At 49.0% G+C, this 27,110-nt stretch overlaps 1 protein-coding gene across 9 annotated transcripts in view; it reads left to right on the top strand.

Annotated features, from left to right (window-relative positions):
- Positions 1-351: 351 nt before the first annotated feature.
- Positions 352-27,110, top strand: part of LOC142065847 (discoidin domain-containing receptor 2-like) — a 63,132-nt gene continuing 36,373 nt past the window's right edge. For 2 of the 9 annotated variants that reach the window (XM_075112536.1, XM_075112539.1), the window contains exon 1: positions 355-555. Coding sequence is in view for 2 of the 9 variants with exons in the window: in XM_075112532.1 (XP_074968633.1) it covers positions 506-555; positions 14,675-14,765 (141 nt within the window). In the remaining 7 variants the exon portion in view is untranslated. Of the gene's footprint in view, positions 556-629; positions 760-14,674; positions 14,766-15,596; positions 16,504-17,169; positions 17,291-18,107; positions 18,176-27,110 lie in introns of those variants that run through there. The other 7 variants (XM_075112533.1, XM_075112532.1, XM_075112540.1 and 4 more) reach the window with 7 other exon arrangements.

A 27,110-nucleotide genomic window follows, 5' to 3' on the forward strand; every position in this document is an offset into this window, starting at 1 on the left:
CCAGCCCTGAGGCACACAGGGGACACGGGGACATGGGGTGGCAGGGCACACCCTGCAGCACACGGGGGACACGGGGACATTGGGTGGGGGGGCCAGCCCTGAGGCACACAGGGGACACGGGGTGGGGGGCCAGCCCTGAGGCACACAGGGTACACGGGGTGGGGGGCCAGCCCTGAGGCACACGAGGTCACAGGGACAAGGCGGGGCACAGCCCTGAGGCACACGGGGGCCGCGGCGGGTCCCTGAAGCGCACGGAACACGCTCCCGCAGGCGGCCCCAGCCCAGCCGCGGCTCCCGCCCTCCGCGCCGCGTTGCCATAGCGACGCCGCCCGGCGGGCTCCGCGGCAGCGGAGGCCTCCCCGCAGCGTGGCCCGGAGCTGAGCCCGGCCCCGCGCCAACTTCGGCCCCGCGCCGCCCCGGAGAGCTGTTGCTTTAAGAACGGCGAGGCCGCCGCCGTCGCTGCCGCCCCCGCCCTCGCCCGCCCGGCGGCCGGAAGGGGGCCGTGATGCAGCGCGCCCGCCCGCCCGCGCTCGCCGCCGCCGCTCGGTCCTTCAGGTAAGCGCGGCGGCTCGCTCGGCCCGGGCCGGCCACACCCCACCCTACCCCGCCCGCCGCCGCCACCACCACCGGGGGAGGCGCTGCCCGGGGCGGCGGCCCCGCCCCGCCGGGTGCCTGCGGGCCTGGCCGCCGGCGGCACGGCGGGACCAGCGGGGTGGCGGCGGAGCCGCCGCGGTTGTGCCTGTGCTCGAGCTGCCGCAGGTGCGGGGGGAGCGCGGGGCCGCTCCCGGGCGCCTCTCAGTGAGCCCCGCGGGGCTTTCGGCCTCCCGCGGGCGTTGGGGAGCGGTGCCCGAGCGAGGGGGGCTCGGCGGGGTCCCTGCGGCTCGGGCCCGGCTCCCGGGGCAGCCTGGGGCGGGCGGCGGGGGCCACTCGGCGAAGGCGGAACGGGGCCGGTGGGTCCCCGCACAACCGGGACACCCTGTTACGTGCTCGGCCGTAGTTACCGCTGCGAGTTGCAGCACTTCGCTTTACTCACTCGTGTGTGTGCAAGAGCCCCTGAGCCTGTTGAAATGCTGCTCTGGGCAGTTCGGTGTCTTAAGGCAGTAACGTGCGGCGAGAGACCTTTTTAATTAACGCCGCCAGCAGTACTTGCGGGGTTTGCTTTCTTTGTTAGGCCTTTTCCCTGCCCTCGCCGGGGGCAGGCTCCAGCGCCGCTCCCGCTCAGGCAGGTTTCCCCGCAGGTAGGAGGTGACGCGGGGTTTTGCCTCTCGGCGCCGAGGCCGTCCCATCCCGCCTGCTGCCCGGCGCCGCCGTCCCCGCGGCCGCGCAGCGACCCACGGCCCGGGCCGCGGCCGGCTGCGACCTCGCCGGGCCTTTCTGTTGTTCGTTTTCTTTCCTGCAGCTGGATCAGCTTTCGGGCAGGTTCTTTGTGGCCCTACCAGCAGCCCTTGGGGCTGCGCGAGGCTGGAGTAAACCGCGCTGCCGCGGTGTGCCGCGGCCGTGTTATGCTCAGGTCCTGAGACCCGGCTTTCCCTCACAAGCTTGAGAGTTAGGCACTTGTGCTGGCTGATGGTTTCATTTGCTTGGTTTTCTTCCCCCCTTTATGAAAAAAGAGCTCTCTTTTTTTTTTTTTTTTTTTCCCGAAGCAGAAGAGGTTTTTTTCCATGAAGTTTTCTGTCTGTGGGAAAACTTCAGAAAACAACCTTTTGTTTTGGGTTTTTCTGGTTGATACTCAGTGTTTCAGTGTTTTTGTTTGCTGGTGCTTTTCCCCTTCTTCCTTTTTGTGCTGGGAGCGCTGGCTGTTTCTTTGGCTGGTTTGGCTTCTAAATGTTCTTTAATGGGGGAGGGAGGGAAGTGGGAAAAGATAAAACATGAGAATCTGTGGCTATTTCATGTCCATTTCTCCAGTGGGATCTTTTAAGCCAAAGGGGAAGAGGAGAGGAAAGGAAAGAAGGTGATAAAGATGAACTCAGGGTACTTTGCTTTGTTGGAAGCAGAAAGGGAAAAATATTATGAGGGAGTGACTGAGATTTTGTTTCACTTATTTCTCTTCTTTTGAGGTTGAAAGATAAACCAACATTTTGAAACACTTCAGTTTGAAATGCTGAGCTCTTCCCCTTTTTATTTTCAACTGACTCTATTAAAAAAACCCAAACTTCTTACTTCAAACTTCAAACTTAGCAGTGATTCTCTAGCTGTGGAGCCAGAAGTGGTGGCGTGTGTGGGCAGAGAGGCCTTGCTGCTCTTCCATCAGTCGTTCCTGCCTTCTCTCTGTGGACCGTAAAATTAGAAAGGCTCCAATGTCTGTTCAGTCTGATTGTCTGGGTAATGTGGGCTGTTGAAATCAAGAGTAGTGCTTTGTGAATTAGCCGCCATGCCTCTTGTGGCTTGCTCAGCCTGCAGGTTCTGGCCCCTGGTGTATAACTGAGGAAAGTAATTGCATTTTTAAGAAGACGTAAATCTATTACCCAGGTGTGTGCTTGTCCCCTGGGCAGACGTCAGGGTGTGTGAGCTTTTGCTGCTAGTAAGTGATCTGTGACCTTCTGATGGTCGTAGGCTACAGTTTGAAAGTTGCAGCATCTCAAACTTCAGGAGTGGTTGGTGCAAGACCCTCAGGCTCTGTCCTTTTCCTCCCATGGGAATTGCCCAGGTGACCTGCCTCCTCCCCCAGAGCTGGCTCCTTGCCTGTCCCAAGAGCTTTCATCTTTTTTCATTCAATTCACTGTCCACAAAGACTTTATTTGTTGCATGTTTCCTGAATTTGGTTTTTGAGCACAGTGACAAGCCTGGCTGTGGAGAGCACAGGTCTGTGGTGAGGGAGGGAAGAGCCAAGAACAACTAGAACTGGGAATAATTGAAAACTCTCGACTTTGCAGCAAACGAGGATGTTCAAAGCATGTGGCTGTCTACCAAGGCTTGAGGTAGTTCCTTGGATAACACTGGAGATTTGGATCTTCCAGTTCTAAATAGTCATTGAGGAGAAAGTGTCAGAAAGTCTCCTGAGTGTCCAAATGCTGGGAAGTTGTCTCAGCTGGAGTCTGAAGGTGAAATGGCAGCAGGACTGGGTGATTTTTCTCTAGAGACGCTGCTGGCCGCTGCAGTTCTGCACCATCTGATGTGGTTGCTGTTGTCCTGAAGATGTCCTAGAGGGACTTCAAAATAGTTGAAATGTTCAAGAACCGGTGTCTTGCAGGGTTCTGCTTGTTCCGGGTTTCCTGCTCTTCCCTTTGAGGTGGCTGTTTCCTGGAGAGTTTGGCTGCCGAGGGGATCTGTGCCCTGGAAGGACCGGCAATATCCCATGAGAAGGCTTTTGGGTAGCAGAGTAATAGCCTAGAGCCCCGGCTGATGGGACACCAGTGCAGAGAGCAGCATGCCACCCGGCTGATGCACGTGGGAAACAGTGCAGCAGCACTCCAAAACTCCCCGTGGCAAGCCAGGCCCACTGGGATGCTCTTGGCTGGGTAAGACAGTACAGCGCAGTTAGGGGCATGAAAGAGGCCTAGGCATCTGGGAGGAGAGGATAATTTGGCAAAGAGGCAGATCTAGCAGGGAGCAAATGCCCGCTGCAGTGGTGAACAGCACGGGCAGAACAGCAGCCTCTGCCTGGCATGCCCTGGCTGGAACAACTTTAGGCAGTTTCTCTATGAGCGGGTGGGTCCTGACATCCCCCTGGGCTGTTTTTATCTGCTGGTGTTTGCCAGATATTGCCTGAGCTGCTCTTAAACTGCAGCTGTTTTTGCAGGTTCCCAGTTACTGCACAGTTGTTCTTACTGTGTTTATTTTAGTGGTTATAAACTGATTTTTTAAAAGGAGTTGGAACTTGAGCCGGAAAGTCTCCTTTTCCTTCGTCCCCATCATGATTTGGTTGAGAAGCTGCACCATAGGAGGTAGCAGCTGAGCCCTTCAATATTGCCCCCCCTCTATGCTTTGAATTTTCTGAGATGTAGTTTCCCAGGGATTTGGGGGTGGTTGTCCTGCACCTTGATTTTTAGTAGCTGACATATGTTTGGGGGGTGTCTGCTCTTAATCTTGTAAAATTAGACTCTTGGCTAGGGAGTAAAACTTGAAGGAGACTTTTTTTTTTTCTCCTCGTAACATTTTGTTTAGCCTGAATGTTTGCAGTCAAACAGAGCTATGTTTTTCTTTTTCTTAAAGACACAGAGCGCAAAAAGCTTCTTTAGGGCAATATTTCAAATTGCCATGAGGTTGAGCTGCGTTTGGAGCTAGAAGGTGCCACTGTTGACCAAAGCAGTTTTACCATGACTCTGTCATCCTATATGGTACAGGGCAGAGTCCCTCACAGTGATTCTCATAGTGGTTTCAAGAACTAGGGGTTGAGGTGTAGGTAATCTTATTACTATTTAAAAAGTAGCTTTAGTAAAGAAACAAATTGAGAGAGAACCCAGTGTGGTTAACTTGATCCTCTGATGGTAATAAATGTGTGTTGCCTTTCCACTCTGATCTCTGCTTCCTTCTGTTTGTTTCTTAACAGTTACTTTTGCAAGTTGAACTGAAAATAGGTGCTGGAAGCTGTGAATAATCACTTCACTGGGAATAATCCATGGCTGGGAAGAGCCAAGGTTCAGTCCTCCTGATCTCTTTTGTCAACAGGCTAGCTTTTTTTTTCCACTCCCTCCTGTGTGCTGTGTTGAACACTGAACAGCCATTTTTATGCAAGAATTTTAAGGAGAGTCTTTCAAAGTACTTGAATGACCAACGAGGGGCAGCTGAGAAAGGGTTGCCTGGGAGATGCTGTTGAGAACCGCTCATGCATGGTGTGACAGGTTTCATGGACTAAAGCGAAGAAAGGCAGGACTGTGATCTGATCTTCCCTGCCTCCCCTTTGGGGTGCAAGAGTGGTGATCCTTCTACTGAAAGCGCAGGGGATGCAGGTGTGGCTGGCTCTGTGGGCACAAGAGTTGCACTGCTTGTTCTACTCGCCACAGTGCTCCTTCACAAGGAACAAGGTGCAGCTGGCCCTGCAAAGGCGAACTGATAGTGTAATCTGGGAATCAAATGCTGCACTTAATTTCCTACACTCTGCAGTGCTCGTGCTTCCCCAAGGCTTTCACTGGGGAGGAAGAGATGTTGCCTTGTGGGGATGTAGCACAGGGAGGAGTGAAGGGCTTCTGTATGCTCCTGCAGCATCACCAGGAATTTAGGTGAAATGATGTTACAGCACTTCAAGCGATCTCAGGGTAAAGCTGGCTTTCCAGGGAGCTTATTGTCTGTTCCCTTACTCCTCTTTAGAGCTCCCACCGTACTGGTTACTCCTTTCTTTGGGTGTGTGTCTAGGATACAAGTGATAATTGTGGAGAAATGCTGAAATACATATCCAGAAATGAAGAAAATATTCTGTCTTACACATTCAGGTCACCACTGTTGCCATGTTTAGCAGATTGCTTTTCCGGATGCTACTCAACTTGCAGCTCTGAGTTTGTTCTTGCACTTTTCCAGTGCCTGCTTAAAAATGAGTTTGCATGAAAATGTGAGTGCTTCCAGGCTGTGGAGAACGAAAACGTGATGCTCCAGTTAGGTGTTGGCAAACTGTCCTGCAGTCTGAAGTTGTGTGGGAGGAGAAGTGGTTTCTTGGTTTTGTGACCCTAATGGGGAAAAGAGCAGCTGGGGTTTAACAAACTGGTTAAAATTATATAGGCCCCCATATTTCTCCAGAGACATCTCTCCTTTCCTAGAAGCTTCCTTTAACAAGCTGATTTCTCAGGCTGATTGCTTGCAGATGAGATCATGCAGTGTGTTTTGCAGGGAAAGAATCTGAACTTAGACTGGTGCGCCAGAAAGTTTTAACACACAAGTCACATGCCCAGTGTCCTCATGGCACATACAAAACACTAGAGACTGCGAAAGCATCCGTCTTCAGGGCGGCTTTGTGCTCTAACAAGAGCTTTCTGAAAATAAAGAATACCAAGGGATGCTCTCAACTGCTGGGTCCTATTGCTTGGACAGCAACTGGAGATAGCAAGGAAGTATTTAATCTTTCCTTAGCTCTGTTTCTCTCCTTAGTGTGTGTGGTGTTGGGATAAGCCCAAGCGAGGGAAGGCTCTCATCTGCCTTAATTCCAGAGACGTTTTTCTGCTGGCTTCAGCAAAGGAATTTCTGTAGAATTGATGATATTTTTTCTGTTAAAGCATGAGACCGTACTGAGCAGGGAAGACTTGATGCTAATGTTCTGCTGCAGAGGAAAGATCCCACCAATCTCTGGTCCCTCTGAAAAGGGATGCTGTTCTACATCTCTCTTGATGGCAGTTGGGTTAAGATGTCCTTAATGGAAAGGCCTCTTCTTCCAAAATATTCGCAGCCGTTGTTTAAGAATGTTGAAAATTAAGCAAAGCTGTTCTAAGGTGATGTTGGGTGGTGTTCCCAGCGTAGGGAAGCACGCTGAAAAATTTTGCTGCCAAAACTTTTAAAGTACTCTTATGGGAACGAATGGGTTGTACTTGTATTCTCACAGGCAGGTTAGAAAGGCAGCATTACTGATGCTAGGTCCTCTTTGTGCCTCAAATGATTTCTTCTTCCAAATCAAAGCAGCATTAGTTATGCAAAAATAGATTGGGGCAGTGGAGCTTTACTAATATTGATTATGGAAATAGGAGCCACTTGTTCCTAAATTAAAAATTGGAGTCAGACTAGGCAGGGAAAACTTCAAATCCCAAACCTGAAATCTCCTAACATTTTATGCAACCTGAAGACAGGAAAGTATAAAGCAAGATGCATTAAAACCTCCTTCCACTCCATATCAATATTATTCTGCCTGTAGGGGAGTCTCATTCAGTGGGTCGCTCCTGTGAGCTTTCTGAAAAAAGTAGTTGAAAGTAGAGGTGAGCACAGACTTGGTGGTATTTTTTTCCCCCTCTCACGTATGCTCGTCTGCTCCATGGGAGTTTATGAGAAGCTCTTTCCAATGCATAACTTCACACAGGTATTTTATAGAGGTGGAAAGTAAAGCAAATGAAAGTGGAAAACACCTATGTGAAGGCTTGTCAAACTTTGTTTGGCATCCTCGGAGATGTGTAGTACAATGCAAGGTAAAGTATTTACTTTCAATGTTATATTATTTTGTTCCCTAGATAAAATAGCTGTGAAGATAAGTTGCTTTGGTTTGGTGAGTCCTTACTCACTGGCTGATAATCCAGGATCCTTTGTTTAATGAAAAGGACTGGTAAAACGCTGCTTTGTTGGGTTGCTGTGAGGTTGTATACTTTTTGTAGGAGCTCAACCATTTCATTCTTCGTGCTGCACCTGGATGGGATTCCTGCTGGGTCTCTTCACAGGCGGTCTGTCCACCTGGAGACTGGCTGATGATTGCCTCCAGGCCACCAGCTGGGTGGAGCAGTGCGTACACATGGGAGGTAATGACCTGTACACTGAAGAGTGCTGCTTAAACCTTGTTTTGTCCATGAGGCTTCAAGTATGGAGCTGTTAAAACAGCAGCCCACTCGGAACTAATGCTTTCAGAATGCATGAGCAAGGAATTAAACTGGGTGGAGTTGTTCCAAAATTTGGATTTGGGGCCTGCCCACTCCTAACGCAGCAGCTCTCTGGGTGTTTGCTTGGAAGGTCTCCCAGCATGGATGATGCTCTCCTGACCTGATTTGACTTTCGCTTCTTGATGCTTGGGTACTGTGCCCAAGTCTGTCTGCAAAGCACTGCAGTGCAGAGCTCTGGTGCCTGATGAACCTGAAACAAGTCAGGTCCTGTCAAGAGATGGCAGGGAGATGGAGGAGAGGGCGAGAGGACAGGAGGAGGGCAGACAAACAAAGTAAACAGTTGTGTTTCTTCCCCAGGACTGTTTCATGTCCTGAGTCTGCCAGCTGCAATTTGGAGGCCAGAAGAATAGGGCGGGGTATTTTCTTCCAACCAGATGAATTTATGCAGTGAAAATGAGAAATTAGTTTGGTTTCTCTGGGAATAGCATTTAAGGTGTAAAAAAGTCCCACCCATCAATAATGAAGAGCTGCTGAAGGACAAGCAAATAGAGACAGAGCCTGCAGAGCACACTGCGTTTGCAGCCCTTTTTCCTTAAAGGTTGAGAATCTGAGCACGGTTTTGTTGTGTGTATCATTTGGTAGTGGTGTCAGTCATTTGTGTTGCCGCCTTATGGAGAGCTAAACTAGCCAAGTGTCAGGTTTTGTTGTCTGTATTACTGCTATGTTATTTCACTTGTGCTCATTTGTTTCTGCCTGTCAAAATAAAAAACCCCGAACAACCAAAAAACTTGTAGCAGAAATAGCTGGAGTACTACTATTATCCAGTATGAAAATGTAAGCCCAAATGAGTGCTTTTCACTAAGCTCAGGGCTGTTTCTTCTGTTCCTAACAAGCTGTCACATCTTCATGCTGGGTAATGTGATCTTCCAGGAATGTTTATCTTTCATTTCTGCATTTATAGTGGAGCTGAGCTGGGGTGCTTGTGAGAACATGTGCAGCGTGAGCCTCCAATGCCATGTTATTGTTTGGGATGAGGTGTTGGCCATGTGTGCTGTGATTCAGCTGCTGAAGAGAACAAATCAGACTAGCAGAGCTAGCCATGCAGTGAGCTCCCTCACTGTTTACCTGGACAAGGGTCCCAAAACTGTAAATTAATCTCATGGTCTTTGTTTTTAAGTGCATGTGTTTTGCATTTGTCCGGATTGTGATGGGTATTATTCAAATAACCCAACCTCCCAAAGTGTCCTTCCTCTTTCTGTAAGTTTGATGCCATCTATCTACATACTTGGCTAGCAGGAATCGTATATTTTTTTCTCACGCTTTGGGACAACCTGGATGGGGCTTTGTCCTGAGAAAACGAGCTTGGCTGGCCAGTGCCATGTGTAGATACAATGGGTCAATCCTGGCAGCACCATGGTAGGCAGCTGGGAGCAATGGCACTAATGGCAGTTTCTCTGGTGGCCAATGACCCTCTCATCTCAGCGCCTGCTGCTGCGTCCCCATCACCCTCCAGACAGAGCACCTCGTGTAGACATGCTGCCTTCTTCCCAGGGACTGAACCCACCAGCAATTAGATGTGGTTCAGTCTCTGCTACGGCATTTTTTGGCCTCATCCCAGCACTGGAAGGACACCAAATAGCAGCAGTGCTTCTGAGACCTCCCTAGAGTAAAGTCTTACAGTGGGAAATGATTTTTCTAGTTGCTTGTAATGTCTTGAGAGCTATTGGCTGTCTTGCTTTTAACCTGTATTCTTGGAATTATTGCACACTTTTGTGTTTGAATACATAGCTGAAGTTAAATGCCAAAAACAAATCTCTTATGGCGGGTGTTAATTTGTGCGAGGACAGTCTGACGCAGCGTACTGACCCAGTTTGAGACCTGTGCAATACATCAACGCGTGGATACTGGTACTCCAGTATCCCTGCCAGTACAGAATTAGTCCTGATTGTGTCAGTGCCAACACCTTTGTTAACCAAGCTTTTAATATAATCTACAAAGATCTCTTCAGAGAAACTCAATGCAAGTCTTTCATAGAACTCTTGGCAATAATTATTCTGCCTGTTCTCATTTGCTATCACAGGGTGATGGAAATACTGGTTGGAAAGGACATCTGGAGGTCTTCAGCCTGACCTCCTGCTTGAAGTGGGATTGTCTCCAGCATGTGATTGACTCAGCCATGGCTTTGTCTGGCCAAGTCTTGAAAACGTCCGGGGATGGAGCAGTGTACCATGCCGGATCAGCTTTTGTTTGCTTTTGCTTGAGAGCTGCACCCAGTGAACCACCTTGTAGTGGTGGTTATGCATTTAGGTTTGAATTACCTCATCCTGCAGGTTTAAAAACATTTAAGTGAACTGTTAGGAAATGTCCCAGTAGGGCTAGTAGTGTAATGTGTAATGTATCCAAGTCCTTCTGTCTTTTCCATGCTAGTATGGGAAATATGAGCAGACCCTAGTGCTGTTTCTCCAGGAAAACGCAGGGGTCCTGTTAGGTGGTTTTCTCATGTTTGCATGGGGTATTACAGGTGAAGCAGTGCTTGTAGGACATGTCACACTGTTGGAATGAGCACATCAGTATTCTCCCCTCAGTATGACCCGTGGTGTTCGCCCAGATATGAGCTGGGCTTGTCAGGAGGTTCAGGATGAGCACTGTGAGCATCCCTCGCCCTGAGGCCAAGTGTGAGATCGGTGCCGGCGTCTGCGCGCCCAGGCTCAGGCCACACATACACAAGGCATGCAGTTGCCTTTTATCTACCCTCCTCAGCCCCTCGCAATGGGAGGAGAGGGTTTTCCCCAGAGTCTGCTGCATTTATTTGAGAAAAAATACCAGGTCATGAGCTGAATGTGCCTGTTGGATTGTACATCGAAGTTGCCCGTCATGGTCCTGAGTATTAATGGGAGCAGAAGGGCTCTTTATATCCGAGAAGTAAACTTGCCTTCGAAAATGCCACAAGCTTCTGGACGCAGTGGGTGTCCATGAATGGCACGTAGTCAGGCCAGACCAGAGGCCTGCTGCTGCGTCTGGGCTGGGCTGGATTTCTTCAGACAAAACTGCAGATTGCAACACCCTTATACTTAGGCCAGGAGGCCTTGCTTGGAAGGGAAATGGCTGAGATGCGAGGAGCTGCTGAGGAGGTGGGAGCTTCCCTAGCCAAAACCTCATTGCTAGACTCAAACCTGGCTGCATCCCTGGACTCTGCATCCCTTTGTGTAACAGGGAGATTTAGAAATGATGTATGTGTGCTCCACTGGCACTGAAAACGACAGCTTCTATGGGGTGATCGTGATCTTGTTTGGCACTGCCTTCTGCTCTGCAGATTGGTGTTGTGTTCCTGTTAGAGTGCGAATCAGCCTTGGTGTTGGATGAGTCTGATGGTGTGGAGCGAGCAGGAATGTCCTTGGGTGGGTTATGAGTTCTCACTCGCACCATGCAGAGGGGCCCTTTGGTATCCGGCTCATCTGAACTGTGCACCCGAGTGCATGCTCCTGCCTTTTGTTTCCGTACCAGAGTCGTCGAAAAGGGCTGGGAGCGTGGGCTTCTGCAGTATTCTGGTTATTTGAATATGATCGTCCTTTCTGAGGAATTGCAGAAATGTGGTGACTACTGTTGTCAGCTGCCCTCTGCATGCTAGCTTTGGATGAAAGTGCAGAGGTCAGGTTTGGGGTCGTATGGCCAGAGGGTCCTGGAGCAGCAGCTGTACGGGACTTCAGAAATGTCAGATGGAGCCTGACTTTGGCTGACAGCTCTTGTTTTCTCACCAGTTCTTCCATGCACTGCTTATTTTTGCAGGGGTCTGTCTTTGTGTGTTGCACATGGAGGAGCTGTAATGGCATTGCTGCCACGAGCTGAGCTCTGCTTGTTCGGTGGTTCAGTTGGTTCGGTGTCCCTTGCTGGGAAAAGCAAATGGCTGGTGCTGAGTCTCCCTTCACACGCGCTGTTCCTCACTGAAGCTTGTAGCTGGCGCTTATGGTTTGCGTTGGCTTTCTGCTTATATTCTTCATGTCTCTGGAATAGAATCTCCAGGAAAGGAAGCTTTTCTCTGAAATGGATTTGGAATTAATACTCAGACATTGGACTTCTCAGGTCCCCACAGCTTGTAGTTTTTGAGGTGAAATATGCTAACACAGATTCATCTGGGAAACTTATGGGAGAGAGGAACAGACTTGGGAAGTATTGCTACAGGTGAGATAGGAGGGCTTTGTTGCCAGCAGTCCGGGGACCCCTGCAGCCCTGCTTGTCAGAACTCTCCTTACGCCACCTTCCTTGCTCCAAACTCGTGAGAGCAAGAAGAGCTGGCCTGCTGCAGTGGTGGTGGGAGAACACACGGACAGTGCTCAAGACATTAGATGCTACGTAGTGCTTCAAGAAGAAAAGTCAGCTTTGAAAGAGGCCTGGTGCCTGCTGAATATATCAGCTGCTTCTAGGGATTAGATGTCAGAAGCCCAGAGCAGAGGTTTACTAGGTCATGGGAGTTGAGTCCTTCCTTGGAGTGGTGGTGATTCTCATCTGCAGTGCTCGCTGCTGCAGGACACCAGAGGGTTCTTGGCTCATTGTGCAGACAAGAGCAAGGCAGAGAGGCTGGAGATGTCCTGCTTGGGCTGGCCCCAGTGTCCAGGGGTAGGGAGGGATGTCTGTTTGCAGGTAATGGCTTTCTCTGCCCCTTTCTCTCAGTTGTGTCAGCAAAAATGGCCAGGGAGAGTGTTTACAAGTGTGTCCTTGCTGAGTACTGTTCTATGCCAGGAGTTTATTTCTCTGCATGGTGTGTTCACTGGGGCTTTGTCATTGCAACAGCTAAAGCTAAATTGATCTCACTCCACTTGTTCTGACCTGGGGTTATAAGTACTATTTTCCTTCTCTGTGCTCTCATCCCTATCTTTGAGGCAGCCCATGATATAGCAGCTGGGGACTGTGTTGTTTAAAAGACAAGGCAAATGGGAGGCTGCTGCTGTTGGGATCTTTCCTGGTAGCATTAAAGCTCCGAGTGAGATTTTGGGGGTTGTGAAGGAGTCATTACTCCTTTGCCACCCTCCCAGCCATTCTCATCCATGGGTGAGGGAGCCGTGGTGGCAGAGAGGTGCTGAGGCATCCTCTGCTCCTGTGTCCTGGCAGGGCTTCACTAAGCAGCTGCCTGTGTCCCCAGAAACAAGCAGCTTGGCTCAGCTGCAGAACTTCACCCGTTGGGGGCATGAGGATGTGTCTGTCCCATGGCTGGACCAGAGAGTGTGCTTGTTTTAGTGATTTAGGAAGTCACCGAGGGGCGAAGGAGACACTGTACTGCTGTGATATTTGGCCTCTTGTCCTCTTTCTTCAGAGCAGGAAAGCCTTCACTGGCATGGGGTGGGAGGTGTGTGGTGGAGGGTGAGTGCTCCCCTTGCATGCTGTTGTCTCTTATGCTGCTTGGGGAGGGTCTGTCCCACATCAGGTGTCTGTATATGTCACCGCACGTGCTATAGTGTCACCTCTCAGCCTTCTGTTATCCTGCAGTACAGCTCTAGCCAGCACCTTGTCTGTGCGGGTGGTTTGTCGGTACTTCTCAGAGGATGTTATGTACATGTCCAAACTTGCCCTCTCCGTTGTGTCAAGCTCTGTCCTACTTCCCTCTTTTCCCAGTTTTATGGCTGGATTTGTTTGCAGTAGAAGGATGATACTAGGAGAGCTAGGCTGAGCAGATATTTCAGCTGGGGTAGGGTGGGAGTGAACGTGCTCTCAGACTCTGGGTAAAGGCAGAAGTGGGCTGTTGGGGATAAAGCACTTTTACAGCAGGCCTCTGTGTTGCGTCAAAAGTTCCTGGAAAGGTGAAGGCAGGAGCTGACTTGCACAGCCTCTCACTGAAAGCATAAAAAGCTTGAATGTGTACAGGTCCACCCTCCTTAGTCCCATGTTCTTCAGCTCTTTTGTTGCTGCTTAGCTGGACACTGCTCAGGTGAGGTCCTGGTCCTGCCTGAGGCACTGGTGGTGTGCTGGGGTCACCCACCGGACCCTGCTGAGGCCTTGGATAAAGGCACGTAGAGGTCCTGCTATAGCTGGACCAGGGTGGCTGGAAGGCAAGAAGTATAAGGACCACAGAGCAGAGCCACTGTAGAAGGATGGCTGGTCTGGCAACATCGCTGGAGTAGCCTGTTGCGCTGCTGCTACAGGAGGGGCCTGTCAGAAGAAGCTTTTAGGTGGTGGTCTAATTGGTGTTTTCCTTATTCTTGCTTGGATATATATTCCTATATCACAGCTGGTAACTGTGGCAATGCTCTGGCCACAAGGCACAGGTCTGGTGCATGCCTCTCTTGACATTCATTTCTACAATGTGATGATGTAGCTTTTCTTCTGCAAGAACTTTGTGCTCAGGACAGAGGAGGGAGCTGCTCAGGTGTTCAAGGCAGTCAGCCTGTCTTTTAGCTGTTCATCTAGTTGTCTTCAACTTAGCATCAACATGCTAGTTGGTGTGTGTTCGTTGGTTTCTCCCAGTGCCACCTGATCACGCAGGGGCTCTGGGACAGCAAAAGGCAACTTCAGTTTCGGTGTAAGCAGCTCACCAGTTCATCACCTACGAATTTCAAGTTTCTGCTTTGCTGCTCAGCATAGCAGATTTTTTTTTTTCAAGCACTAGAAGAAAAAAAATCTGGTTTTAAGCCCATTGAAACACTTACCAAATAGAAAATAATGCCTTGAAAGATGACCCCTTAGCTCTTAGAATGCTTTTGAAATACTTCTGGGATTCACAATACCATATAGATGCCTTAAAAACTGCAAAATTGTCCTGTATAGGCATAAACAAGCTTTTGTGTCTATATCGGTATATGGAATTTAGTATCTGCTAATGGGTCTTCATCTGTTAATTGGTCTGATCTGTTCTGGAGCCAAACACAATCTGTTGGAGAAACTATAAAAATGACAGCCCCGGCCTGAGCTGGTTCTGCTCCCTCGCCGTTTGGAAACCTGCTCATGCTGCAGAAAGCTGTTCTGTACAAAACCAAAACAGGGTCTGTTGATGTTATTTCTAGTCTTTTGAGAAGATGACTTACTGGTCACATGTGCTGCTATGAGGTCATTAGGAAGTCTCTCAAATACACAATTTGAGAACCGCTGATGCTATTGCAGAAGTATGCTCCCTCTGCGATGTGAGATGCAAAACGCTCTGAAGTACTTTAGTTTGTAATAACTCTGAGTGGGATCTGTTATTGTGCATATTTGGGCTCATTCCAGTGAAAATAAGACTGTTTTCTGCTTTGCTTTATCCCTAGATTGATTAGTGAATGTATACCGCGGGATCAAGTTACATCAGAGGGCATCCAGCAGAGAGCTTATTTCTGTGTTGAAGTGCTGAAGGCAACAGTGAGTCTAACTGCAAGATCAGCAGTTTTCTAGCAGTGCTTTGTGCCTCCACAGCACTGTCCTTCCCTGGGGAAAGGAGCTCTTCAGATCCATTTGCAAGTTAGGCCATTGCTTTTCCCAGTGCCACGGGGGAATGGGAAGCTTCCTCTAGACCCCTGATGTTGCTTTTGTGACGTGCATCTGCTTTGATGCTTTTATTTATGTCCCTTCTGGGCTCCCCATTCCTGGATGTGCAGAGGTACCTTCTGCCACAAACTGCCTTGTGTCCTCCAAAGAGAATCTGTTTTGATCCCAGCTTGCCCAAGAGGCCTGTGATCCAGCTTGGTCCTCATGCGTCATTATGTTGACCGGGCGGGCACCCTTATTTTGGCAGGAGAGTGCTTTGTAAGTGCGTTATCTGAATCAGTAACACCCTCTTGGAGAAGGGCTTCCCAAGCAGGGAGAGGTCTCATGTCTTTGCACCTCCACCCTACTGCTGGTCATGTGTTTCTGTCCCAAACCATATACTAGCCTTAGGCATTGTCCCATCCCTCTGAGCTGATTAACACACTCAAACATGGAAAAATTACCCAAAGGAGGGGGGAAGTAAATAGTTTTCTGTTCTCGGTACAGAGGTGGATTGCGTGGCTGAGATGGGGTAAGTAGGCAGGGGGAAGATGGGCGCAAGGTGGCATCTGACTGCACGTATGACTGTGTCTTAACAGCTCAGAGCTTTATTTTCCAGTTGGGGCTTAGTGTGGGTACAGCATGGTTCATGTCTGCTTCCCTTTTTTCTTTTTAATACCCAAAATACCTGCTTCTTCTGATGCTTTGCTGTGATTCCTGGTTGAGGCCTGCTGAAGCACATGGGAGTCTTCGAAGAATGGGCTGAATCACTGCCATCTCCACTTCTCGGCCTCCTGCTGTGGAGTCACCACGAGTGTCAGTCCTGTACAACACCAGCATCCACTTCCCACCCCGGCACTGCTGTTGCAGCCCTGCCCTGCTGGCCCCAGGAGGATGCTTACCCCTGCTGGGATGTCTGAACGGGACATCGCAGCCCTTCCTTTGTTGGCACCTTCCTTGCAAGAGGCAGGCCAGCACCTGTGTGTCCCAACGGGCAAGTCGGCAAAGTACTTCCACTCCTTGGTCTCCCTCTGCTGTTGTGGTCCCTGCTGCTGGTCCCCTAACTGGGGCCTTATACCAGTGACGTTTCTCTCAAATCCCAGTGGCCTCGTCACCTGGATGAACATGGCCCCAGCCCACTGCAGGCCCCCACGCTCCAGGGCTCTCCGGTGGCCCCGGCAGTAGCTTTGCAGCGGAGCCTGGCCAAGGGCAGGGGTGGCAGCCGGTGCTGGAGGTGGAAGGGCTTTGCAGGGCTGTGCAGCTGAAGAGCGGTTTTGCAGCCCTGTGGCTGTGCTCTTTGTCTTACTGGCATGTGTGGGTGGTCTCCCCAGGCTGCCCACAGCCTGCTTGCCCTTGTGGCCTTGTCAGCGGCTCCTGTGGCTCCATCTGCTACAATCGTGCTTGTCCTACCACCATGGAGCCTTAGCAATGCCCCCTGCCCATGAGGCTCCCACTGTCACCCTTAGTAACTAACTCCCTGCAAGTGTCACATTCTGATATTGAGTTTTGTATTTTTCCTCTATTTCTATATTTTTAAGTGAAGAGGAAATGAATGCAATGTCGCACATTGTCTGACAGCTGCAGTAGTGAACTTCACTCCTGTGGGACCCCAACCTGAGGAGAGCAAACAGGGGTGAGCTGTTGTGATGAACATGCGTTGAAGCCTGGTGTCACTGCTGGTCTCTCCCTCATCCAGGAAAGACTTTGCAATTTCAAATGACTGAGAAGTGCCCCGCTTGGCTCTTTGGTTGCGATCATTCTGTCGGCTGGAATTGCTTAATAAATGACTAGTTCCGTCTTTGCTTTTTACCTTTCCCCCACGGACAACACAGCCCAGTGAAGAATGAATGTGAGGAACATGGTGTGGCGATGCCCTTGCTGGGATTTTTCCTGCGAGCACAGGCAGCCGTGTTAAGAAAGAAGGTGCGAGCTGGCTCTGCAGTGCCGTGCTGGGGCCTGGCTTGCCCCTGGGACTACACGGGCCCTGCTTCCTGAGCAGGAGAGCTGCTTTATGTTGTGGTTTTACTAAATGAATTCAAAGCTTGGCCTTACTCCAGGCAAAGTCTGGGCCAAGTGCCAGCGGAGCAGCCCCTGGGGAGAGCACTGGAGCAAGGAGGGGCCAACAGCAGGGAAGAGTTGGAGGAATCCAAGAAGGCAGATTTGCCTAGAAAACAGCTCTGTTTCCATCTGCTCGGTCAGGAGTTGCTATAGGAACTGGGATGATAGAGGCAGGGCCATCTCCTGGGCCTGTCTGTGTGAGTGGAGGGAGGGAGAAGGGAGGAGTTATTCAAGTTTGAACATATCATGTGTGCTGGTGGAAAGTTGCAAGGAATGTCGAAACTACAGCCTGGCGCAACCTGTGGAGTTCAAAAGAGACATGGCAGTTGTTCCCTGTGCTCGGCAGGCCCTGGGCAAGGCAGGTAGGGTCCGATCAGCTTAACTCGGCTCTCAGCTTGTGATCAGCTCTCCTCCCATGCATTTCTGTCGTTGGCTGAAGCATAAATGCCTTTGGGGGCTTGCTGGAAATGGAGGGTGGTTTGTAGAGGTGGTACTGCTGGGAGGTGAAGGCTTCCCTCCCTGGGCTGGTAGGGAGATGGTGGCTCTTTGTGCCCTGTTCTACCTCCTGCAGCTGTGGGAGCGTTCGCAGACCATGGGTATTCCCGCAGTGTTGCATGCCCGGGGCCCTCTGGGACCTGCGGGATCTTTTGTTGAGTAGAAATGTGAAGCTGGATGGTGGTGTTCTCCCAGACAGAAGTGGTTTCTGGGGCTGTGGCTCTCCGGGAAAGTCCATGGTGTTTGAGCTCTCAGTCAGACATACTTGCTTGAAATGTTTCAGGGCTGGGGCTGAGTCAGATATGCAAAAACTGGGGCTGGCAGTAAGTTCCTTGTGGATGGTGGGATGGTGGGAAGGGGGGGGTGGGGGGGGGCACACGCCTCCCAGCCTCCGAGCCCCAGAGGCTCCTGCCCCGTGCAAGTTTTGTGGCGCCGTGTAGCCTGCATTTGCCCACCTCTTCTTCTGAGGAGAAGCAGACCTCCCTGTCTCCTCCTGATGCACCTACTGCAATTTTTGTCACTTTCAAACTTTCTCAGACTCACATTTAGTGTAAAACACGGGAGTATGAATATGCAGGAAGCTGCTTCTGAGAGTCCTTGCTGTTAGGGTTAACCATGGGGCTCTCCAGTAGCAGCCCCTCCAGATAAAATCTGATTATTTCCCCAGTACACACATTTTTTCAGGTGCTGAGAACTTTCCAAAATAGCCGTGTTTCCACAAGAGCGTTCCAGGGTTGCTCACTGCTCCACAGGTATTTATTTAATGAGTTTGGCTGAAATTTCATCTGCCCTTTTTGTGTCACAGAGTATAATCTCAGCTACAAAAAAAGAAAAGGTGGATAGTGTTGTTTCTCTCTTTGAGAAGCTGCACAATAAGCTGCCGAAAATTGAAATGCGATCTTGATACACAGACACAAAACTTGCCAAACTGGATTAGATCACAGCCCACCTACTCAGGCACCCAACTTATCGCAGGCAGCGGCTGCTTGGCACATTACACGTGAAAGCCCAAGAGCCTGAATGTGGACAAATGTGGAATATCCTGCCTGTGTAGGAGATAACCTTCTGGTCACATTAATTACTAGTTTACTTATGCCTGGCTGGATTAAAATTTATATCCTCTTTCTTTTACTCTGCTAATGGAATCACAGATGTTCCTATTATGTAGATCCACTTCCAATATTTTATTGAATTACTCCCACATTGCTCTGTGGCAATATGTCCCAGAGGCTTGATGTGCATGGTATGCCATGGAATTTCATTTCCTCAGTTTAATTTGTTGTTTTTTAATTTCAGTTCATTTTCAATATGGAAAAGAGGTAAATGGGTTCTTTTTTTTGTCTAGGCATCGTTATTTTACATACTCCTTTTTTTCTTCCCTCATGTCTCCTGTTTCTCTCCTCTTTGCCTCAACAATTCTAGTATTTTCCTCCACCTACCTACCTCTGTTTGCTAAATCTTATTACTAGTCTGTCCTGAGCAAATTTGATCAGAATCTGCCATTCTGGCTTTCCATAGCTTTGAAATGCTGCTAGAGCTTTTTCAGTGTTCTTGTCTTTTCCTTTGTTTATAAGCAAAACATTCGGTTTGATTGCTTGAAATATGTTGTGGTAAGCAAAGATCTTCTCTGAACTGTCTATAGTCATGCTAGGTACTTTGCTGGAACATTTAGTTAATTGAAATTTCATCTCTGTACATGAGAAGTTAAATTTTATCTTGTAGAGTTGTACTAGTAAATAGTAAACCCAGCAGAACATGGCTGGAGCTGCCTGAAAATCCTCACTGGAGTCTCCAGGCTTGATACAGCAATTTTAGCTGATCCATAAGTATTGCCACTCACTGCTCCCCTCTTTGCCAGGCGCTCCATAAATTAAACTTTAAAACCGCTTTGTGTGGTAGTTTGCTCAAGCATAATGTAACAGCCATGTGTACCCCGATTTTGCTTTCCGTTGTGTGCACTGATGCACATTCTGCTCAGCCTCCGAAGAAATGGTGGCCACTGAGGACAGAAGCTGCCTTGGCCCCGCTGGTTCAGGCCAGCGTGCTGCGGGAGGGCAGGAACGCTTTCCGCTTGCTGCATTTTGGTATCTGGAGTTATTTTGTTCTGTGGAATGCAGCAAGTGATGATAATTTTTTATTCTTTCTGATATTGGAAGAGCTTCGTCCAGTTTGGTATCTTTTTATAGATGCATGGCACGGCTTTTCATACTTCTAAGCATTTTTTGGTGAGGTTACAGCAGAGCCAGTAGCGCTCCTCAAGCTAAGGGCAAGGTCACTGTTCCAGTGACAGGTGCACTGAATTCTTGTTTTATGAATATGAAGAGACATTTTATAAAACTCATAAAATGTAGTCCCAGCATTTCTGTGATGGTTCTAAGGAAATGAGATTGCCGGGTAAATTAGTAGATGTTCCGAAATAGTGTTTCTGATTTGATTTTTCAATGAACAATATCTTAGAATTTGGCTTCCACCCTGGCAAAAACCAGCAGCTTCTCAGCTTGGTGCTGGGGACTATATGCTGCTGTACACGACTTTGTTTGCTTCACTTCTGGTTTTGCAAAGAGTCTGTCCCAGTAGTCATCTTTTATCTTTTAAAAAGAATCACCTAGGAATATTTTGAAAAAAAAAAAACACCCCCAAAACCAAAAACTTTGTGGATAAGTAGCTGTTACTGTAAACTAGGTATTCTGGAAGGTAGGCTATTAATAAGGAAAGCTAAAGATGACTGCAAGAGCATGGCAGTGAGAAATATTTTAATATCTGTATAAATAAATTTCATCAGTGGTGTTTATATTGCTGGGAAAGGTTAAAAAAAGCCAACTGATTGCTAATAACAATACTGAGAAGTAGAATGTGTCCTGTGTTTGGGGAGAAGCTGGATGATGTATGCTCCTTTGTGAGGATATCAAATGCCTTCTGTTGCACTGGTAACGAGGGAGGGTGTTAAACGCAAGATAACATTTTAAAGTCTTTGAAATTTGAGCAAGATTGGAACCTGTTTGTTTAAAACAAATTGGCAAAGCAGCTTTCTGAATCCCGGCTGCTGATGTGTAATAAATCTGGGAAGACTGAAGGAGGTCCAGAGGTTTGGGAAAACATAAATGTGGCAGTGTTTTAAAACAGAGTGGGAGCAGGTACCCAACAGGCAGTTGGGACTAACCTCTATCCAGAGCGAGGTCTGGGGAAGCTGGTGCCTTAGTAAATCAATGTAGAATTAAAGAAAGAATATGCTCAGTGATCCATGTGCACTGCTGATGGAAAGCAGATCACGTCCAAAAAGTCTTCAGATTGTGGGTTTTTTTTAATGAGATTCCTGTGCCGGTTGCCAAAAGTAACTGCATTGACATCATATACCTGCTGCTGACCAAACGCTGCTGCTCCCAGGAGGCAGAAGAGGCTCTGCTTTGGGAGCAGGAGTGCATCGGGTCCCTGGGGCAGTTCCTGGGCAGAGCGGTGAAGGCAGGTCCTCCTTACCCTGGGCAGGGTCTGATCTTTGGGATATCCTTCATGCTCTACTAGGGTACCTCACCACTGCTGGTGGGCTCTGAACTGAGGGACACCTTCCTGAGCTGTTTTGGTGGTATCTGGTCTTTATTTGCTGTTGATGTAATCAGTCCCTGCCCTCTTGCTGTGCTAGGGTGGCAGCGTCTCAGTTTCCATTTTGCCGATCAGTACTACGTTAAATAATTTGATTTAGAAAGTGCCACCGGACACCTCTCAAAAATAGTTAGCAGTAGGAATGTGATCCATGCAGTCCCTAAACAGAGGGCCATGGAGTAGCGCTCTAGCCATGCCCTGGTGTCAGTATGGGGCAGAGTCAGTTATTTCCTAGTTTGCCCGTGAAGAAGCTGGTGGGAGTCTCAGCAAAATCTGATGAGAGCTGCCCCAGTGCCTGGGTGGAGCCTTGGTCTTAGAATGGTGGCCTGGGAGAAAGTATTAAGTAACCTAATACTAAAATTTGGCTTGTCTGAGGAGGTTAATGGAGCCAGGGTGGTTTAGTCAGGACAAGAGAAGGCTTTGGGATACCTAAGAGCAGGTTATCAAGATGACAAACAGGCTCTTTACTGAGGTGTGTGGCAGGAGGCTTGACAGTGATCAACTGAAATAACAGGAAGTTCTGCCTTGGCATAAGGAGGGGTGAAGTTTTCCCTCTGCAGACAGTCAAGCAGTGGAAGAGGTTGTCCAGAGAGGTGGGGGAGCCTCCGTCCTTTGAGTTTTTAAGACCCAGCTGGACAAAGTCCTGTGCAGGCTGCTCTGAAATTGGTGCTAACCCTGCTTTGAGCAGGAGGTGGGATTAGATGCTCTCCCGAGGATCTCCTCCAGCCTGAATAATTCTGCGACTGAGTAACCTGATCTCCTTCTGAATGCAAGTCTGAGTACAGTTAAGTAAAAGGTTATGGTGGAGCCCCTTGAGAACAGGGAGGGAGGAAGGTGGTTTAGATTGAGTGCTTTTAATACTCCATCTGTCATCTGTGTGGTTAACATGTCATATATATGGTTGCTATGTGAGAGTCTCACAGTGGAAGATTGTAGGTCTTGAGAGGACTATTGCTAACTTGTAGTTGATATGTTTTAAGGATAGTTTTTGAAAAAAAAAAAAGTAACCACCCTCCTCAAGAAAAAAAAAGCTGAGATATATGTTAGTGTAAGGAATAGAGTGACAATGTCAGTGTGCCATGTGCTGTCTGGTGCCCCTTCTGTGTGGGAAGGAAGCTCTGGTAAGGGACTGTGATCACTGCTGCTTGGGCAAGGAGAAAGGAGGTAATAGGAACTTGTTGTCTGTGCACAACTTTTGTTCTCCTGCCACTTCTGCCCTCCCTGTACCATCTGTCAGACAGAAACAGAAGGGCTGGAGCCTGAAGGCTGCCCCTCAGTTGAGGGAACCTGTGTTTTGGAGGACTCGCTGGAGTGCAGTGAAGCTTCCCCTGACCTTGCTGCTGGATTTAAGTTTAGGATTCTTGAGGGACAGCATGTGCTCATGTCCTGTGTAGAGCCGCGACGCGCCTGCGGGTCCACCTGGGTCATGGGAAGTACCTCCAGGTTCCTCAGTTGAGATAAGCACAGACTACCCTCGCCCTAGGGTTGGTGGGGAAGGGCAGCTTAGCTGGGCTAAGAAGGACCCATTGTTAGTACAATGAATTACATTTCCTTATCTTTGGCGTTGCCTTTCTAATGGTTTCTCATTTTGACCTGGTTACTTTGATGGATTAAATTACATTTGTTCATTTATCTCAAAATCTGGTTTTGAGACAAAAGTGCTCTGTGCAGTTTCACAAACTGAGGACACCCCACTCCTGTGGGACTGGCCAACAGGCAATGGGAAAATGCTGGAGGATTTGTGGATCTCCAGCACTTCTACAAAAACACCTGTACTTCTCTTCAGGCTGTAGGTAAGGCACTCCTTCATGCTTGGGTCCATGGGCTGAACCTTCTCCCAGCGTTAAATGGCGCTCTCATGAGTGACTAGAATGCTGCTGTTCTTCTCCTAAGCAAGAGTGAGGTGTCACTTTTTTTCATAACGGCCCCATTAGATATTTGGCTACAATTTGAAAAACGAGATTCAAACCCTCCTCAGCCCCAGGGCGGTCCTATCACCCACCCATCAAGAGGGTGACCACAAAATACACCCAGGCCTTGATTATTCCCATTCTTCTGCACTGCTTCAGACCCAGCTCTGTGGTGTCCCTGTCCCCACCCCATGTCCCACTCCCATGTGTTGTCCCTTTCTTAGCCCCATGTGTGTTCTTTTGTGTCTCTTGTTGTGACAGGTTTCCTAATGCTACCAGAAAGATCACGCTGGAGCCTGTTATTCCTTTTCCTATTGCGCTGTCATGCATCTTGATTAACCCAATCCTTTCACCTAAAATCTGGTTGCTTTTATCTGTCCAGATGTGTTCCTGCCCTGGACATCACCTTGTGGTGTCACTGTTCCTGCCCTGTGTCCCCCACCACACTCCTAATGTTGCTGTGGGTTTATGCTCTTTCTGGCCATCTCTGTTGGTGCCCGTATCTGTTGCAGCCTTGTGCTTCATGCCAGGATTTTGCTGGGCCTGCCCAGCTCCCCTGTGACTGTCTAACGTGTTGATTCTTTGTACTTGGTTTGTCCAGGTGCAACCCATGTGTTGTGCAGAGACCTCTGCCCGTGCTACCTTGCTGGCTGAATCTAGGGGTGCCTATAGAGACCCTGCTCTGAGTTCACCTAAGGCAAAACTGGTTGCTGCCTTCTCGCAGGACACCTGCACGTGCAGCATGGCTGTCCTCTTACTGGTCCCATCCCTTCACCCGCCAGCAGCTCTGCTGGAGGTGGCTGTCTCCTCAGGCCAGCAGCCCTGCTCTGCTTTTTCCAATCTTAGGGCAGTCGGTTTCGTTAGAAGATATTGCCTTTCCTTAAGATTGTTGACCCTATGCACTCTTAGCACGATGCTAGCTACGTTGCAAAGGTGGGATCTTTTGTTAATGGTAAATAGGAACTTATAAGGAGGAGGTGACTGGGGCTTAAAAGCCCTCTTAAAAACCCAAAATTGATAGCAGCAGCAAGAAGTATTTGCATTGTAAACTAAGCAAAATGTTTTAAGAAGTGATTAGAATCCTTTTTGCTAAGCATTTTCATCAGCAAATTCAGTTTGGCCCAAACTGAAGCTGCATGGCCTGTGAGTGCGCGCTCCAGAGGCAGACTGCTGGGTTTGGGGTATCTCAGATTAATTCTGAGGCAGAGAGAAATGTTCCACCATCATTCTGGAGCCAGAAAAATGGAAATCATACTTTCCAGCTTGTATTTCTTCAAGCTTCAGATACAGTCTGACTTAGTAGCTTTGCTGTTTCCTCCTTGAATTCCTCTAGGAATGCTAGGAGATACCGTCCAGTCCTCTTTGACTGAGGATACTTGGATTTAGGATGGAGTGCATCATACACACAGCTATGAGTCTCAATCATGACCGTGGAGTTTCTTGGCATGGTGCTGGGCATCTGTAATGGGATTCCTGCAGCAAATCCTAAGGTCCCACTCCAAGGTAATGATCTGCAAAGGAACCAGTTAAAACAAATGCCTGTTTCAGTTGGGATCTAGAGGGGCTTGCAAACATGCCAGACCTCCGTAATGGATCTCTGGAGGGAGAACAGTACGTGGAGGAGCTCCAAGTCCCACCTTCTTCGTGCACGTCACTAAAGAATAGCTCCCTCCTGTGCCCACTGTGCCCAGCTTTTGCTTGCAGGCCCCGTGCTGCGCAGCACAGGGCCACAGTGAGCTGTTTCTCAGCAGAGGGATGGATTGGCTTTTGAGATGTGGTATCTGCTGGGTATATTGGGAAAAACTGCCCTCTTTTGCATTTCTTATTTTTCAGCAAGTATATTTTTTTTCCCTCTCTCACAATGATTGTAACAGGATTTTATTCTCCTGCAGCCAGCTGTTAGCAATTAGCAACTTGATCCATTCAGTCCCGAGAACAGAGTTTAACACTTTCTTGCCTCTGTGAGGATGTTGCTAATCCTGTTTTTGCTGGTTTGGGGCTTGTGCTGTAATTTTGGCACTTTCTGTGTATGTGTGGGCAGGTCAGGAAGAAAGGCATGAGTACAGCAAGGAACTCTAATGCAGCTGAAAGAGCTACAAAGAAAAGTATTGAGTCTTCTACCCAGAAAAAAAATCGTTAGGACGTTGATTTCCAAGCAGTTTGTACAGAGGCTTGTATTTAGTAGTATATTCCAACGTGTTCTAGCACTTGGAAATGTGCAGTTTGGAAATCCAATCTACTACTAGCTGAGACTTAAACTCAGCAGAAATCAACATCAGTAGTTCGTCAAGCAGCGATTTCGGTCAGTATGAGCTCCTGAGTGGAGCTGAGGCTCCTCTAAATGATGAGGCAGGAGTGAAAAACATTCTTGGTGTCCTTGCTCAAGATAACAGCAGCTGCTGGAGAGCACTAGAAGATGAGAAACAGCACTGTTTGCTCCCTGTGTGCAGCACCCCTCCTGGAACTCCCAAACATGCACTTCTGTGGTCCAGGACTGGGAACCAAGTGTGGTGGGAAGAGCAAACCCGGCACAGCCTGAACCCAGCTGCTGGCATCCCTGCGTAGGGCTGAACTGCTAGAAATAGTTTGCCACTGCCACACAGAAAGGTGAGAATTTCTCTCACCAAACCGTGGCCACCTGGGAATGATGAGGCTAGTCCAGGCCAGCCTTTTAGGTTCCCTTTGTCATCAGTGGAGGTTGGCACATCTCGAGAGGATTCATCCTGCTCATCTTGGACACCGTTTAGGCAAGGGCCAAATTCAAAGCCAACTTTTATAGGCACATTGCTGCAGACAGGTGAGCTCTAAAGCCAGCTCTGAAGGTTTCCTTTCCTCTCCTGGAGGCCAGGCTGGCCTCTGTGGCCACATCTTCCAGTTTTGCCTTGCAGTTCCCCCAAGCCACACTGGTTTTGTGTGACCTGCTGAGCTCCACATACCCATCAAGTCCTGGGAAGCCCCCAGTTCACAGGGTACTGCCTGCAGGATAGGGTGGGACGGACAGCTGTCTGAGCTGCCTGGACCCGTACCTTGCCTCCAGCGCTGGTTGCTGGCTCAGTGGCAGGAGCTGACGTGGCGCTTGGGCACTTCTGTGTGGCTTCTGTTGTCTGCCTTCCACCCCATTCCTCCTTCCCTCCCCTTATCTTTTACATTCTGACTGCTGCATTCAAGTGGTTCAATGACGGACTGGCTATGTGGCAATACAATAGGTGTGATTTAGAGCATGGTGTGAGCTTTGCATAAAGCAAATGGGCACTTAAATGATGGTGTACCTGGTCAAATGAGATAATGTTGTTGTTTGTGTTACACAGCACATTATTATATTGCTGTGACATTGGTGGCTGTTGTCATGCCTTGTCATTTTGAGAGGATAAGAGAAACTTAGCACAGCTACTCTAATGCCAAATGCCAAAATCCTTATGCTAAGTTTCAGCTTGGCACCTTTCAGTGGGGGTGGTAGCCGATGCCAGCTGGGCTGCGGGCTCTGTGCTGATGGCAGGGGATAGGTGCTCCTTTGTCCCTGTGCTCCACCACAGGCAGATGCCTGGGCATATGCCTCCCTGCTGTTGATCCTTCTTTGGGCTTTTGGATCAAATGAGAAGCCAAATCACCTGTACACTTACAGTAATGTTTGGGGTTGCTCTCATTTCTTTTTTGCTTCAACAGCAGGCTCTGGTCCTCACCTAGCCATAAATGATTGCTATTTCAGTGCTGCCTGGCCACCCTCTTTCTTAACCCTGTTACAGAGGGAAGTCCCAGCGTGTTTCGGTTGGTGCTAGCCCATGTCTTCACAGATGCCTGTTTGCCAGGCTCTGTTTCTAAGCTCTGAAGGGGGTGATGAGGGCATGGAACACGTGTATGCTCCTCCTCTGCCATCTGAGGGCTCTAGTACAGCAGGCAGCTTTTAAACTTCCAGCTGAGAAGTTACCTGGGAGATATTTCCAAGCTGCTGTTCTCCTGCCAGGGTCTCCTCAGCAACTTGCAGCTCTGTTCAGTGGTTGGTCCAGCATGAGGACCCAGCAGAGGGATCTTCTCTAGCCCAGGCTGCACCCACATAGTGCAGCTGATCTGGGCAGTCAGACACCTGGGCCATGGTCAGGGCACCCCATATACCACCAAACAGCTGTCTGCTGTGTTTCTCATCACCTCCACCAGGAATGTGGTTAAAGCATTAATATTAATT

The sequence above is a fragment of the Phalacrocorax aristotelis genome, chromosome 17, assembly GCF_949628215.1.
Source record: "Phalacrocorax aristotelis chromosome 17, bGulAri2.1, whole genome shotgun sequence".
NCBI classification, from domain to species: domain Eukaryota; kingdom Metazoa; phylum Chordata; class Aves; order Suliformes; family Phalacrocoracidae; genus Phalacrocorax; species Phalacrocorax aristotelis.